This window comes from Nerophis lumbriciformis, linkage group LG08, assembly GCF_033978685.3.
Source record: "Nerophis lumbriciformis linkage group LG08, RoL_Nlum_v2.1, whole genome shotgun sequence".
In the NCBI taxonomy this organism is placed as follows: domain Eukaryota; kingdom Metazoa; phylum Chordata; class Actinopteri; order Syngnathiformes; family Syngnathidae; genus Nerophis; species Nerophis lumbriciformis.
The window spans coordinates 36,000,873-36,015,000 of NC_084555.2; the positions used below are offsets into that span (position 1 = coordinate 36,000,873).

The window sequence follows — 14,128 nt, forward strand, 5'->3', positions numbered from 1 at the left end:
ATTGTGTTTGTAATCCGTACCTTCCAGGAGGCAAGTCAAAAGTCCCTGCGGTGAACGTCACTGGTGGCAGCAATAGCAACTGGGGCGGGTCTGTAAAAAAAAAAAAATGTGCAAAAGCACAATGCTTGCCACCCAAATACAAACATGGCCGCAATGGAGGGCACAGCAAACACTTGTACAAATAAATCATTAAGCTTACAAACATAATGTACTTGCACTGAAGTCAGACAGTGGCTGCCACACACCGAGAAACGCGATGGTAAATAAACTCCTGAGAATCAATCAAGGCATGTCAACAAAGATGTTAATAGGCATAATTCTACTCAATACACATCGATGGGATCAATCTGCTCAAAACAGTTCATGTCAACCATATGTATAAAAGCCTAGCAAACAGTTCTTTTGGACAACTATAATAAAGGAACTGTATGGGAGGACCATAAAGGGAATGCTCTGACCTCAACCCAATCAAACACTAGGAGAGCGAGTGTGAAGACTGATCAGGGACTTTCGACCTTATAATTGTTCTCCCGTTTTCTCATTGGAGGGTCAGATGAAAAGAGCAGAGCCAACTGTATGTCACAAAGTCTCAGTCTTGTTTAGGGATGTGTATCGTTAGGACTTTATCAATACCGGCACAAATATTGATATTCCTTATCGATACCGGTATTCATCAGTGTTGGGACTAACGCATTACAAAGTAACACGTTACTGTAACGCCGTTATTTTCGGCGGTAACTAGTAGTGTAACGCGTTATTTTTTATATTCAGTAACTCAGTTACCGTTACTACATGATGCGTTATTGCGTTATTTTACGTTATGTTTTATATAGTATCGGCTAGAAACTGAGAAGATCTGAGTGTGTTTTATTGCTGCGGTGTCGTCCTTCTGATTCTTCCTGTGTCACAAGGAAGAGGCGCGCCGCGCGCTGTGTGTGTGTGTGGGGGGGGGGGGCGTGTCTGTGTAACAAGACATGGCGGAGCCGAAGCCGAGTTTCTTAACATGGAGATATTCTCACTACTTTTCTTTTGTCGAGAACAAAGAAAAGAACATTTCAGTTAAATGTAAGTTGTGTCTTGGATCCCATCTACTGCCCAAAACAGCAATTCAAATCTGCTGAAACAGCTACAAAAGCAACATGCTTCGACGAAGCTGGTAAAGAGAGACACACAGCGGCTGGATTTTAACGGAGGGACTGCTAGCCTGGACAACATTGATAGAGGCATTGCAGCGTGTGTGCTAGAAGACATGCAGGCTATTTCTACAGTGGAGTCACCCGCTTTCAGGCAGCTGGACACAGTGGACAGTAAGTACATAAAAATGGAAAGCGAGCTAAAGAAAACACTCCAAACTCTGCCTCTGCTCATCATTCATCACTGAAGGTACACACTCTGTCAATTCTCTTTTATACTATTTCATTCTAGACTTCTGGAGTGTTTGATTATCACATCACTCTAAATGTATAGACTATAAAGTTCACAAACATAAAGAGGGATCCTAGTGGGCCAGGCCAATCTTTCCTTTTCTCTAAATTAAAACTGGGGAAATGCGTAGAGAGTTCTGGGCTTCAGTACAGTGTTGATCTCATGAAGACATGATTTTATATCACAATTTCTTGAGAGAGAAAAACGCCTGGTTAGGCGTGTGTATAGCAGTATGTGTGCTGTATATAGTGACATGACATATAATCATGTCATGTGTGCCTTCCTTGGGTGAAGCCAGGTTTACAGCTATGTTGTGACATGTTGTTATTATGCGGTTCGTTACTTATGTATGTTATGTTGCAGCTATTCAAAATAGTTTTGTCAATTTGTTCTGGCCTGAAATAAATTGGCCCTTTGAAACATATCTTTGTCTTTGTGTGTTGTATGTAGACCACATTGCTTAGCAGAGTTCAGTAATGCAAATGCATGTCAAGTTGATCAACAGATTGTATTATTCTCCAGTGCATATCAGTACTGAAGTGAAGGCTAAAAGGGCATTAATGGGAGCCTTATTTTTTCTTTTTTTAAAAGATGTAACTAAATAGTAACTTTTCACAGTAACACATTACTTTTTGGTGTAAGTAACTGAGTTAGTAACTGAGTTACTTTTAAAATAAAGTAATTAATAACTCAAACTAGTTACTGGTTTTCAGTAATTAACCCAACACTGGTATTCATCGGTACTATATGTAACTGGTGTAAAAAAAGATGTGGAAAAATGCATTTTTTATTACCATTTTTATTAGCACAGGAGGTTGTACACCACCAACATCGTATAACATTTCACAGCAAGGAGATCTTTTAGCTCTTAAAGGGTGAACTGCACTTTTTTGGGGAATTTTGCCTATCGTTCACAATCATTATAAAAAACATGACAACGGATGGATTTTTTTGTTATTCATTCTAACTCGTAAATAAAAGTACATAAAAGTCCACTTACAGCGCAGGCAATGGGAGCTCCTCTATTTCACCCATAAAATCCAACAAATAACCATTGAAAAAGTAGCAACAATATTCCATTTAAATTTTGTGACTTTAATATTAACCAAGTATTAGTGATATTTTTACTATAAGCGCTAATGCAGACAAACTATTTATAGCGGCGCCGTGATAACTTCCGCTTGTCTCTGTTTACGTCATCAAGTGGTCTGCTGCTTTCTTGCATCCTGTAAGTTTATTCCAGATCATAAATCATGTCTCTCACCTGGACAGAAGACGTCTGAGTAGGTATTCCGACAAGTTGGTACACTTCGGCAACCATTTAGGACCTAGAACAGGCAAGAACGCCACGAAAAATGATCAAAATACGTAAATATTAAATGTTATTATAAATGTGCCCGTTACTACATTACATATATACTTACTTATATACATTAAATATATACCTTGTAAAGACCACACATAATGTATAGCATTCACATTTACATATCAAATATATCATATAAATCAATGCAATCAGTTAGCATGTTAGGTGGGTGCGCAGTTTGTAAAAGTAGGAATTGTTGTTTGTGTTTATGTTGCACACAGACGTATTTGAGGCCAGAGGCCAAATTGAGTGCTGTCAGCTACCGATGTATATGTCTGTGTAGTATGTACTACGTAAAAAAAAAAAAGACCTAGTAAGCAAAGGTATTGCTCGATCATCCAGTTTGTAGTCAAGAGACAGAACAAACATTGAAGCAAGGTGTTTTGTGGTGTTGCGCACTTATTTGTGATTATTCTATGAGACAGTGTGTCATAATTACGACAGCGAGCTGGATTAAAAAAAACTGTCCAGAATCTTAACGGTCTTCCTCGACCAAACCAATTAGGAACCGGTACCAAAAAATACCTGTACTCAGTATACATCCCTAGTCTTGGTTCTGTTAAACCTGAGCGCTGCCTTAGACACAGTTGACCATACTATCTTATAGGGGTGTCAAAAACAAAATTAATTATCAAATGAATCACGATTCTTATTTGTAACAATTCTTAATCGATGTATTTATTTTTTAAAATCTGTCCTGGTAAGCCATGCTGGCAAATCCTATTGTTGGTGTAGATCCCCATATCTGCTGTACATATTATTTTAGAAAAGAGAAGTGTGGGATACTTCTCTTGTTGGTAAATGAGTTATACTTGTATAGCGTTTTTCTACTTTTGCCTTATTTGTATTTGACTTTGTTAAATAATTGGGTAGGATTTTATCAATGAAAATCAGTTTTCTTTCAAGTAACAAATTCATCACAGATGTTTATCTTTTATATTGATTTTTTTTTGGTCCCACACTTGACAGTGCTCAAACCAAAAATGGAGTTGAAGGAATTTTCTATAAACTTTCTGAGACAGGAGTGTCTCAAGGCACACATCTGGGGATGCGTACAGAAACATATCTGCTGCCTTGAAGGTTCTAATGAGCACAGTTGTCTCCAACATCCATAAATGTGAGAGGTTGGAACCACCTGGACTCTTCCTAAAGCTGTCCAGCCATCTAAACTGAGCAATTGGGGGGAAGGGTCTTGGTCAGGAAGGTGATCAAGAACCCGATGGTCACTCTGTCAGAGCAACAACATTCTTCTGTGGAGAGAGGAGAATCTTACAGAAGGACAACCACCTCTGCAGCAATCCACTAATGAGGTCTGTATGGTAGTGTGGCCAAACAAAAGCTATTTCTTCATAAAAGTTTGCCAAAATGCACCTGAAACACTCTCAGACCATGAGAAACTAAATTCTCTGGTCTGATGAGACAAAGCTTGAACTCTTTGGCATGAATGCCAGGCGTTATGTTTGGAAGAAAACAGGCACCAGGCTAATACCATCCCAAAAGTGAAGCATGGTGGTGGCAGCATCATGCTGTGGGGATGTTTTTCAATGGCAGGAACTGGAAGACTAGTAAGGATAAAGGAAAAGATGAATGCAGCAATGTACAGAGACATCATAGATAAAAACTTGCTCCAGAGCGCTCTTGAACTCGTGTTCATCTTTGAGCAGGACAACGACCCTAAGCACACAGCCAAGATATACAAGTAATGGCTTCAGGACAACTCTGTACATGTCCTTGAGTGTCCCAGCCAGGTAAAGCCCAGACTTGAATCTGACTGAACATCTATGGAGAGACCTGGAAATGGCTATGGTACCGACGGTACCCATTTAACCTGATGGATGTTGAGAGGTGCTGCAAAGAATAATGGGTGACACTGCCCAAAGATAGGTGTGTCAAGTTTGTGGCATCGTATTCAAAAAGACTTTAGGCTGTAATTGCTGCCAAAGGTGCATTAACAAAGTATTGAGCAAAGGCTGTGAATAGTTATGTATGTGTGATTTCTTAGTTTTTTATTTTTAATACATTTGCAAAAAATAAAATAAAATAAAAAAAATTCACATTGTCTTTATGCAGTATTTTTTTTCTGTATAATTTTAAAAACGTATATTAATTTATTGCAATTTGGAAAAAGGCTGTAACAAAAATGTGGAAAAAGTGAAGCGCTGTGAATACTTTACGGATGCACTGTACGTCTCACTGACGACAGGCAAATGTTGGCCTTTTGATTCACTTTGTCGAACACATCAGTGTGTGGATGTGAAACCATTTTCTTCAGCTAAACTCAAGACACAACTGATAGAAGCAAAGAGAAAATGTTATAATTCACCTTGTTCTCAGACTGTCTCTTTGAAACCTAATAATCAGTTTAGGAATCTAGGGGTCATGATGAACTCAGACTTGAACTTTAACTGTCACATTAACATCAGCAGCTTTTTAGCACCTAAAAATGCAAGAATCAAAGGAATCATGGTCTAAAGCAGACTTGGAAAGACTATGATCCATGTCTCCAGCAGGCAAGACTACTGCAATGGCCTTCTCAATGGGCTCTCTAAATGAGCTGTAAAACCAGAATGCTTTTGCTCAAGTCCTGACTAGAACCAGGAAACAAATGAGTCCAGTGCTTAGATCACTGCACTGCCTTCATGTTTAAAGAATATACTTGAAACAGCTCTGCTTGTGTACAAGTCTTGGTCTAGCTCCAAAGTACAACTCTGACATGAGTTATGAGCCATATGAACCATCTCGGGCTCTGAAAACCTCAGGCAGGGGTCTCCTGCTCGTGCCCAGAATCAGGACTAAACATGGTGAGGCTGAAATTTAAGTTTTATGCTCTTAACATCTGGACGTCTTCCAGAAGATGTGAGACAGGCCTCAAAGTTGGCTATGTTTAAATCCAGGCAGAAAACACTTTTAATTAACTGGGCAGTATTTTATACATACTCTTTGATATTTATTGAATTCATTCACGATTACTTTTATAATGATTTTATTTCATTCATGATTATTGTTATGATTTTTTTTTATTCATAATTGTATTTGCCTTCTTGTAAATTGCTTGCACCTGTCAAGCATTTGGAATGGCTTGCGTACACATTTTTCCTCTATACTTGCCTTGCCTATATTATCCACGTTTCTGTGGGTGTGATGCCCTGGTGTCTCAATAGTTTTGATCATGTGAAGTTAGTCCTCCTGAAGAGTTTCAGTCAAAGCAGCAACTTAGCTGCTCACACTTGAGCAACAACAAAGAATGTGTGTGGAAGTTTGGTGGCAGAAGTTGGCATCCAGCACAGAGATAGGTGGCGCCGTGCTAAGCACCGTTGAAACAGGTTTCTCATGCTTAAAAATGGAATCTGCGTGCAAAGTTTTTCCAGAGTGTGTGATTCCGCGAAAACTGCGGCCAGCTCCGTATATCATGCCTCTCACACCCTCTATTCTCTTCCCAAACACTAGCCGCCATGTCCCAAGCCGCCGCCTCCCTCCAGTCCCAGCTTGCATGCAGCCAGAGAGCGGAGAGGAGATAGGCCCGCTTGCTAAAGCTGTCTTTTCAGCCCCTGCTCCCCGCTCAGTCTATCTGAGATACACAGCAAGCGGAGGTGTCGCTTTTCTGCTGGCATTTCGGACAGTATCTACTTATAGAGGGGAGGAAAAAAGAGAAAAGAAAAAACAGAGAGGGTATTATCAGGGAGGGATGAGAGCAGCAAAGACATTTTGTCTTTTTATTCCCCTCCTAAGCCCTGGGCTTTGCTCCCAATCCGATTGGTCGATACGGCCAGGGATGTAAATGAAATGCAAAGAGGAATAAGTCTGGCTTCCCATCTCCGGAGTGTGCCCCCCCCCCTAATTCCCCCACCCCACTCTCTCACACTGTCTTACTCTCTGGCTGTTTATGCTGTTGTCTTTCTGCCTCTTCATTCGTGGACCTGCTGCGTTTCGTGTTCCTGTCTCACTGCCTCCCGTTCCCCCCTCTCCATCCTTGCCCCATCCCTGCACGCTCCCTGGCTGGGCTCACAGAGCTCTTATCTCCTCAGACGCCCCACATTCCAGCGTTGTCGCGGCTCCCCGCCTGCATCCTCGGTCACGGAGATTCCACGGGTTCCCACAATCCTCAGCAGCTTGCTGATTTAGGGTGGGCAAGTGCCTCTCAGAGAAAGCGGGGACAGGAGAGCAGAAGAGGGGTTTGGGGAAGACAAGGCGACGGCGGACGGGAGACAAGTAAAGTGAAAACGAAAAGAGGGCGTAAGACAACACACCTCATAAATTGTAACATTCAACTTGTGAGGTTGTGGATGTGGTAGGGCACAGGACTCAAGGCCCAGCCTGCGAAAAGCTATTCTTTTAATTTTGCCAGAAAAATGTATTGTTCAACACTTAAATGCAGTCTAACATTTAGAAAACGGCTCATACTAGGTGGCAAGCAATGCAGCTAATGGAAGCAATCAATTCTACCACTTAATCACTTTAAAAATGCATTCAAAAACCGCCAACAATACTTCATTTACGTTCCGTAACCTGTATAATAACCAAGCAGTAGTGACGTTGTTATTGTAAGAGCAAACAGTGACAAACTATTTTTCCAGTGCAGAAACACATCGGCATTCATCGGTATTAGCCATGAGCTAGCTACGGCAAGAGCTACAACACTCGAATCGGGTTTGAGTTTGTAATGCACAACACCATGCGATAGGACAGCAATCTGTACTGACTGAAAAATATGAACAATCATCTTACAGTATCTGTAAAGTATTATTTAATTTTTTGTGTGCACATAGCGAGCTCGACAGCGTTTGTAGTTGTAATAACATGCATAATGTGCTGCGTGTGTCATGATCAATATTATAGTGAATCACTTGATGGACAGTTGTGTGTTTGGTCCTGCTAGGTGGGTACGTTTTTTCCGGTTTACTTTGAGTAAGCATGGTATTTATGTCGAAATAGCAAGGAACCAAGTTCCACATTTACAGCGTCAGAGTCACGTCAACCTCACTATCCCGTCTTCCGTCTGCTCCAATGTTTCACCCTTTCTTTGTGCTCGCTTCTAGAAGCATCAGTTCATCCTCTGTATATTCAGCTTCAGAATAATGAGGTTATGAATCTTCATTTGTCCAAAAATAGTCATCTTTGTTGTCTGTTACCAAGACTGCCATGATTAAAACACACTCCTGTTTACAGAATTAGGAACACACATTTGTTGCTAGAAGTCGGAAGTGCATTGCTATGGAAACGGAAATAAATGCACTGATGAAATGCTTAAAATGACCAAGTTGTGGTAAATATTTTACATATTACATTTTGCTAAGAACGTGTCTATTACATTATATATATATATATATATATATATATATATATATATATATATATATATATATATATATATATATTTATATATATATATATATATATATATATATATATATATATATATATATATATATATACACACACACACACACTTGCAGCATGTATATAAAACATTGATGGAGGCTTTTTAAGTTGTTATAGAGGGCTTTGAAGGCTACAATGGTGACTCCCATTTGCCGCATCTTCCAAGCATTTCTTTATCATTTTTTAAATTCTAAACAAATAATGACTGTGAACAATAGGCAAAATTCCAAAAAAGTGCAGTTCCCCTTTAAATATCTGCTTGTCACCTTGACTTACAATTTCAAAGCAAGTTATCCATCAATCTGTTATAAATCTAACAATAAAAAAGAGTTGCCTATGTACATTGTGTAACAAAGCTATTGTTACATTTATATTCATATTTGTTAAAGGTTCCAAGCAGCCCTCTGAGGGCAGTCATAATTGCGATGTGGCCCTCAATAAAAACAAGTTTGAAACCTCGGTGGTAAAATGACAGGAACTCTTCTGTAGTCCCAATGTATTTATAAAACAAATAAAATAGAGTTGGGGACCACAAAGGTCCAAAGTGACTTGTCTCTCTCTCTGTCCAGTGTTCAGCTATCTTCCCGGTTAAGTGTACGTGTGCACAACTTCACAGATAATTAGAGATGGCCGATCCATTCACTGACAGTTTCTACACTACATGTGTCTGGAACATGTGTGTATGATTCAAGAGAGAATAGACACATTTGTGCACGCATATACACACCTTTAAAAGGGTCTCTGGCATTGTGACATTTCATATTTCAGTTAAATCCATGGAGGATTACAGGACTCCTGGAAGAGAAAAAGGGACGGGGGACCTAATCGAATCCATTAGTTTAAAACATTTAAAAGACCATCTAAGATAGACTGATTGACGGACGGGGGATGGGTGGCAAGCGCTCGGCATGTAGAGAGTGGCCTGGGTGGCACAGTGCAAGTCTGTCCTAGATTAAACAGCTGCTCTAATCCTCCATTTCTGCCCCCAAATTGGGTTTCCCTCAATCTTGTCGTCCTAATGTGAGAAAAAAAAAAAAAGAGAAATGGTGCGGCGGCCAAGGCAAAAATAATCAGTACATTAAAAGCTGCATGGGAAGGGAGGGGGTGGAAAAGAAGATGTAATGATAAAGCAATCAAATGGAAGAGTCTAAATGGGTGCACAGGCAGCTTTGTTGGGGTCATCCGAGGCTTGCTTGAGTCCAGCACAAGTATGGGCCAACTCCTGTTTGCTAAGTCCAGCGTGGCAATGCAGCCTTCATCAACACCACTACATTACTGACATAACCTAAGAGGCTTGTAACACTTTCTGCATGTCACCCCCCACATAGGTCTATGTAAAAACCTGTCACGTGGTTTGCTTGAGGCGCTGGCGGTGCCAGTCTCTCTCCTTCAGCAGGTGGGCAACGGCCGAGCGTATGGCGGGTGCCTGCGGATCTGTGGGATCCTTGTCCAAGTACAGGCTAAAGTGCTGGACGCTGCAGGTCAGCAGGCTGTCTGGACTGTGGCCCTGGTGACCTGAGCGAAGTAGCTTCTCACAGGCCAGTGCCAGGTTCTTGTCCCAGTTTGGAGGGTAGTTGGAGTGGGCCTCCACAAGCTCCTTATACAGCTGTGCGGAAGCATGTAAACAGACAATTAGAAAATATGTATTTATTTTTAAATGGCACATATTTTGCAATACTTAAATCTATCTGCTTTTACAATAAAAACAAATATATAAGTTATGTTGACTCACAAAGTAAGACAGCTCAAAGAGGTCAGCTTTGCCCTCTCCCTGCAGCCTCTCCGCCAGATCAAACAGAAAGAATGGAGTCTTCATTCTGAAACAAAACGTACAGGCTCAGCGTTATACGTGTTGAATGAATGGATGAGCCACGCTCTCAGACACACCACTTCAGTGGAGTGATTTATGGAGATCCAGCCGCAGAAAACAGAATGCACACATACTGTAAACCTTCTACCACACAGTACTGGTTTATGGGGAAGGTGTGTACTGTAGCTTATGTTTCAGTAAGTGTATACAAGCAGTTCAAATTAGATTTTACCTGGCTTGCCACATCTCCTCGTTCGCCACACGCTCCCATGATGCGAGATGGAAACTGTTCACATATGGAAGAAAAAAAAGTGTATCTAAACAGATTCAGGCAGTAGCTTGTATTAACTCTAAAGCACTACAAATGTGAATATATTGTTCCACTGGACTCGTGCTGGGTTTGTTAAACATCAATGTTGTCTGCATAAACTTTAAATGACTGAGCAATAATACCAGCCTGCACATTAGACATGGAGTAAAACCACATTCGCCTTTTTTTCACTTGGGAGATTGTAACCACTTGACCTCGTCTTCAAAAGAATATTTTAGCAGGGGTCTCTGTGCTATTATTTGGCTGGTGGGCATCAGCGGACACGCTTGTCGTGAGAGTGCGGGAAATAATGTCACACTATTCAGCCGTGGATATCTGAGTGAATGAGGGGCTGCTGGCAACAGCAACAGAATATGTAGCTCTGACTAATTCCACTTTTGACACAGTTATTGACAAAACGCAATATGAAACTCATTATTTTCCATCTCCGCTCTCATTTCAAATGGCTGAGAGCCTAATGTCTTGCTCTGCTTGAATTCACAAAGAAAGCGGATCACAGCATGGAAAACACAGCACAGCCAAGCTCCATGAGGACGACCGAGGAGCACTGAGACAAGAGGAAGAGGGAGAAAGCAGGCCGATCAGATTTTTTATTTATTTTTTAAATCAATTGTATATATAGCGTTTATAATTCTGCCTGAATATAAAGCAATAGCGATAAAATACACAATGGAGATTCAAATGTATGAGACGTGTCTGTCTCGTATTTTTATTTTATTATTTTAGTATACATTTTTTGTGGGAACCTACACAAAAATAGCCAAACTCTGGTTTTAAATGAGGCCATTTTGAACAATCTTAAACAAAATGATGTAAGATTATTGGGGTATATAAGTATAGTGTATAATTGATATCTTGCACCATGTACTTACTTATTTTAATGAAATACATGTGTGATAAACTCAAGTTACAGTGAACTGTTCTCATACATAAATTGAGTCGTATATTTCAAATGAGCTGTACTCAATTATGCCGAACACACTATTTGGAAAACAATCAAGTTTTGATTGAACCTGTTGGCATTAAATTGGCAAGTTGTTATTCTAGTCGTAGATTTTGGTGGAAGTGCATCTCACAGCTCTGTTTGGTGCAGTGCAGGTCCACACCAACATACTGTATTATAGTTCCGTTAATGCTCCAGAATTGTTATCTTTGTAACAGAAATATATTTGATATTGATAAATATATTGGAACTCCTTATATACTACAGGTGTATTTAATGTTGATGTCAGATGGTCAGATATATTTGGTAGTGTACCTGTTGTGTGGCTCGCTCCAGTTATAAAGGCTGCGTGTGTGACTGGCCCACTCTTTTGGGTGAAACTGCCTTAAAGCAGGCACCAAGATGTCACACACTCCAAACGGCCAGGTGGAGAAGTTTTGCTCCCAGCTCTGGTCTCCATCAGACAGCCCAATACAGGCAAACACGTCCCGACTGCAGAAAGCCAAAAAAGATGGCCGGTCAGACATTTAACATTATCCCCTTTCTCTCTATCATCACAGGTCACATATGGAGGGTAATTTAAATCCAGTGGTTCCAAGTATGCCCTAATGGGTCTTTAAAACAATTGGGTACTGAGATTAGTCCCAGAGGTCGGTGTTGCCCCACTGACATCTTTTGCCTAGCAAACACTGCCCCCTGGTGGACTTGGTATTAACAGGATTCTTTCCAGTTCTAGAACAGAGGGGGAGTAAAGCGTCCACTTGAGGCTATTTAACAAAATCAAGCAGATTAGTCGACTTTAGTGAATCATTAAAGTCCCTTTAAAGACTTAATGTATCATTGGGCTTATCTTCACCCTGCACTTTCCGCCAGGTCAACTCTGCTTTATTAGATCACCCACTTGAATTTAACTCACTGGGAGTTGCTGGACAAAAACTGCTCCAGACTGAAGGTGTCTTTCTCCTTGGAGTGGACCGGGTCCCACTGGCGGCCAGGAAAGTGGACCCCAGGTTGGTGATGCCCCAGCTTTGCCACATACCAAGTGTATGTCATCATCTGAACGGAAGAAAGACCACAATGTAAAAAAGGTCTTCTATAAAAGGTTTTGGCACTTGTTAAAAATCCTAAAAAAAACAAATCAACATTAAAAACATTGGTAACTCAACTAAAAAAGTTAGAAATTCTGTAAGTTTTATATCATAATGAATGCATTTAAGTCAGAGTTGACAGTTGACGAATACAATTAAGTATTAATTCATATTTGACAAAAAAAGTAAGGTAAAAATTATTTTTTTTAATTACATAAATCACACTTTTGAATTTGGATTAATTAGGATTAATCACAGGTTATTACTCGCTAGTATAATTTAAGTTACTTTAAAAAAGACCCCAATATTTGGACACAAGTACATTTAACTGTCAGAATGCCATGCAATAATTTTTTTTAAATCCATCCATTTTCAACCGCTTGTCCCTCTTGGAGTTGCGGGGGGACTGAAGCCTATCCCAGCTGCACTCAGGCGGAAGACAGGGTACACCCTGGACAAGTCGTGTGCATTATGTATTTGCTTAGAACTTGGCAACATTATTATATTATTAAGTCCAGTGAGGGTGTATTTTAAAGTACAATTTGCCAGCAAGTACACCAGTCGGAGTCTTCTCACTCATCTTGGCACTTATGTATGCAGAAACCTGATCACAACAACCCGTGCCACCTTTCAGGAGACCATTTGCTGTTAAGGTAAAGGACCATGTATTGAAAAAATAAATTGTGTGGATAATCTGTGTGTGTACATGATTAATGCAATTTGCATTATTTTTGTGATTAATCACATGAGTTAACTTGTTATTTGACAGGCCTAGTAAAACAAATAAAAAGGGGGGGCATTTAGTGTCATTCTTTTACAGGAGACAACATAAGAGAGAGGAATGGCATGACCTTTGAATGTGCACATTGCATACTAGGAGAGGTTCTGACCTCTTGGTCCACAAGTCGCACATCAGGCCGTACGTCAAGACAGTAGTGCAGGTAGCGGAGGGAGTTCCCAGGCAGATCTCCCCTGGTCAGGATGATGGCGTCCGCAGAGAAGGAAGCGAAAAGCTCCATGCCGAACCGTTCCACCACACTGTTTTTGCTCTGATCACATTCCCTAAGATCATCAACACAAGAAAAAAAGCAGATGTGTTTACTTGCATTTAAGAAAGGCTAAGAGTGCATCCTCACTTCACTTCCAAATGGTGTGCGAGAGAGTGTGTTTACTGGTGAGTGCGCTTACAAGGTGCTCTGAGGGTAAGTTGTCAGTGCCCCCGCCCCTCCGCCTGTGCAACGTGCTCCGGCTGCCTATCTAATCGTGAGCAGACAGGTGTGATGGGTGTGACAGCACGGGCCATGCTCTCCTCTTGATCAAAGCCGCTCAGTGATGGCTGTCTGGAACTCCCCTGCACCTCACTAGTGTAATCTGCCTTCTCGGACAGCTAACATCTCAGGCTGAGCTCAGCGAGTGGAATCTATGTGCTAACCGTGTCTCTCTTGAGCCTCTACCACGGGGTGAGCACAGAGAAAACCTGACATGTTCATACCGCCGGTCGGAAGCACAGAGAAGAAACAAATCAGGTTGACTCAGGAAAAACTTATGCACGAGGATTTGAGAAGGTATGAGAGCGGACTTTTTATCTCTCCTTTCTTTTAATCTAACTTTTCTCTGTTGGAATAACTCGGGACACAAGAGTGCTAAAAAGTGAGAGTTCAAAACAATACAAGTTGCCTAATTCCTACAGGATTTGGACCCACTGTAAATGAATGATGCCTTTTTCTGAGAAAGCAACTGAGATAGCAACAAAATAAGTTTTGTGAGATACTATTTCTACGGTATC

At 40.7% G+C, this 14,128-nt stretch overlaps 1 protein-coding gene across 2 annotated transcripts in view; it reads right to left on the minus strand.

Annotated features, from left to right (window-relative positions):
• Nucleotides 1–8,630: 8,630 nt before the first annotated feature.
• tmem260 (transmembrane protein 260) overlaps nt 8,631–14,128 on the minus strand; it is a 66,097-nt gene continuing 60,599 nt past the window's right edge. For both annotated transcript variants that reach the window (XM_061968805.2, XM_061968806.2), the window contains exons 11-16: nt 13,233–13,404; nt 12,171–12,310; nt 11,570–11,746; nt 10,213–10,266; nt 9,903–9,987; nt 8,631–9,776 (exon numbers count right to left, since the gene is read on the minus strand). In XM_061968805.2, the coding sequence (XP_061824789.1) occupies nt 9,516–9,776; nt 9,903–9,987; nt 10,213–10,266; nt 11,570–11,746; nt 12,171–12,310; nt 13,233–13,404 (889 nt within the window). In that variant the 3' untranslated portion in view covers nt 8,631–9,515. The remainder of the gene's footprint in view (nt 9,777–9,902; nt 9,988–10,212; nt 10,267–11,569; nt 11,747–12,170; nt 12,311–13,232; nt 13,405–14,128) is intronic.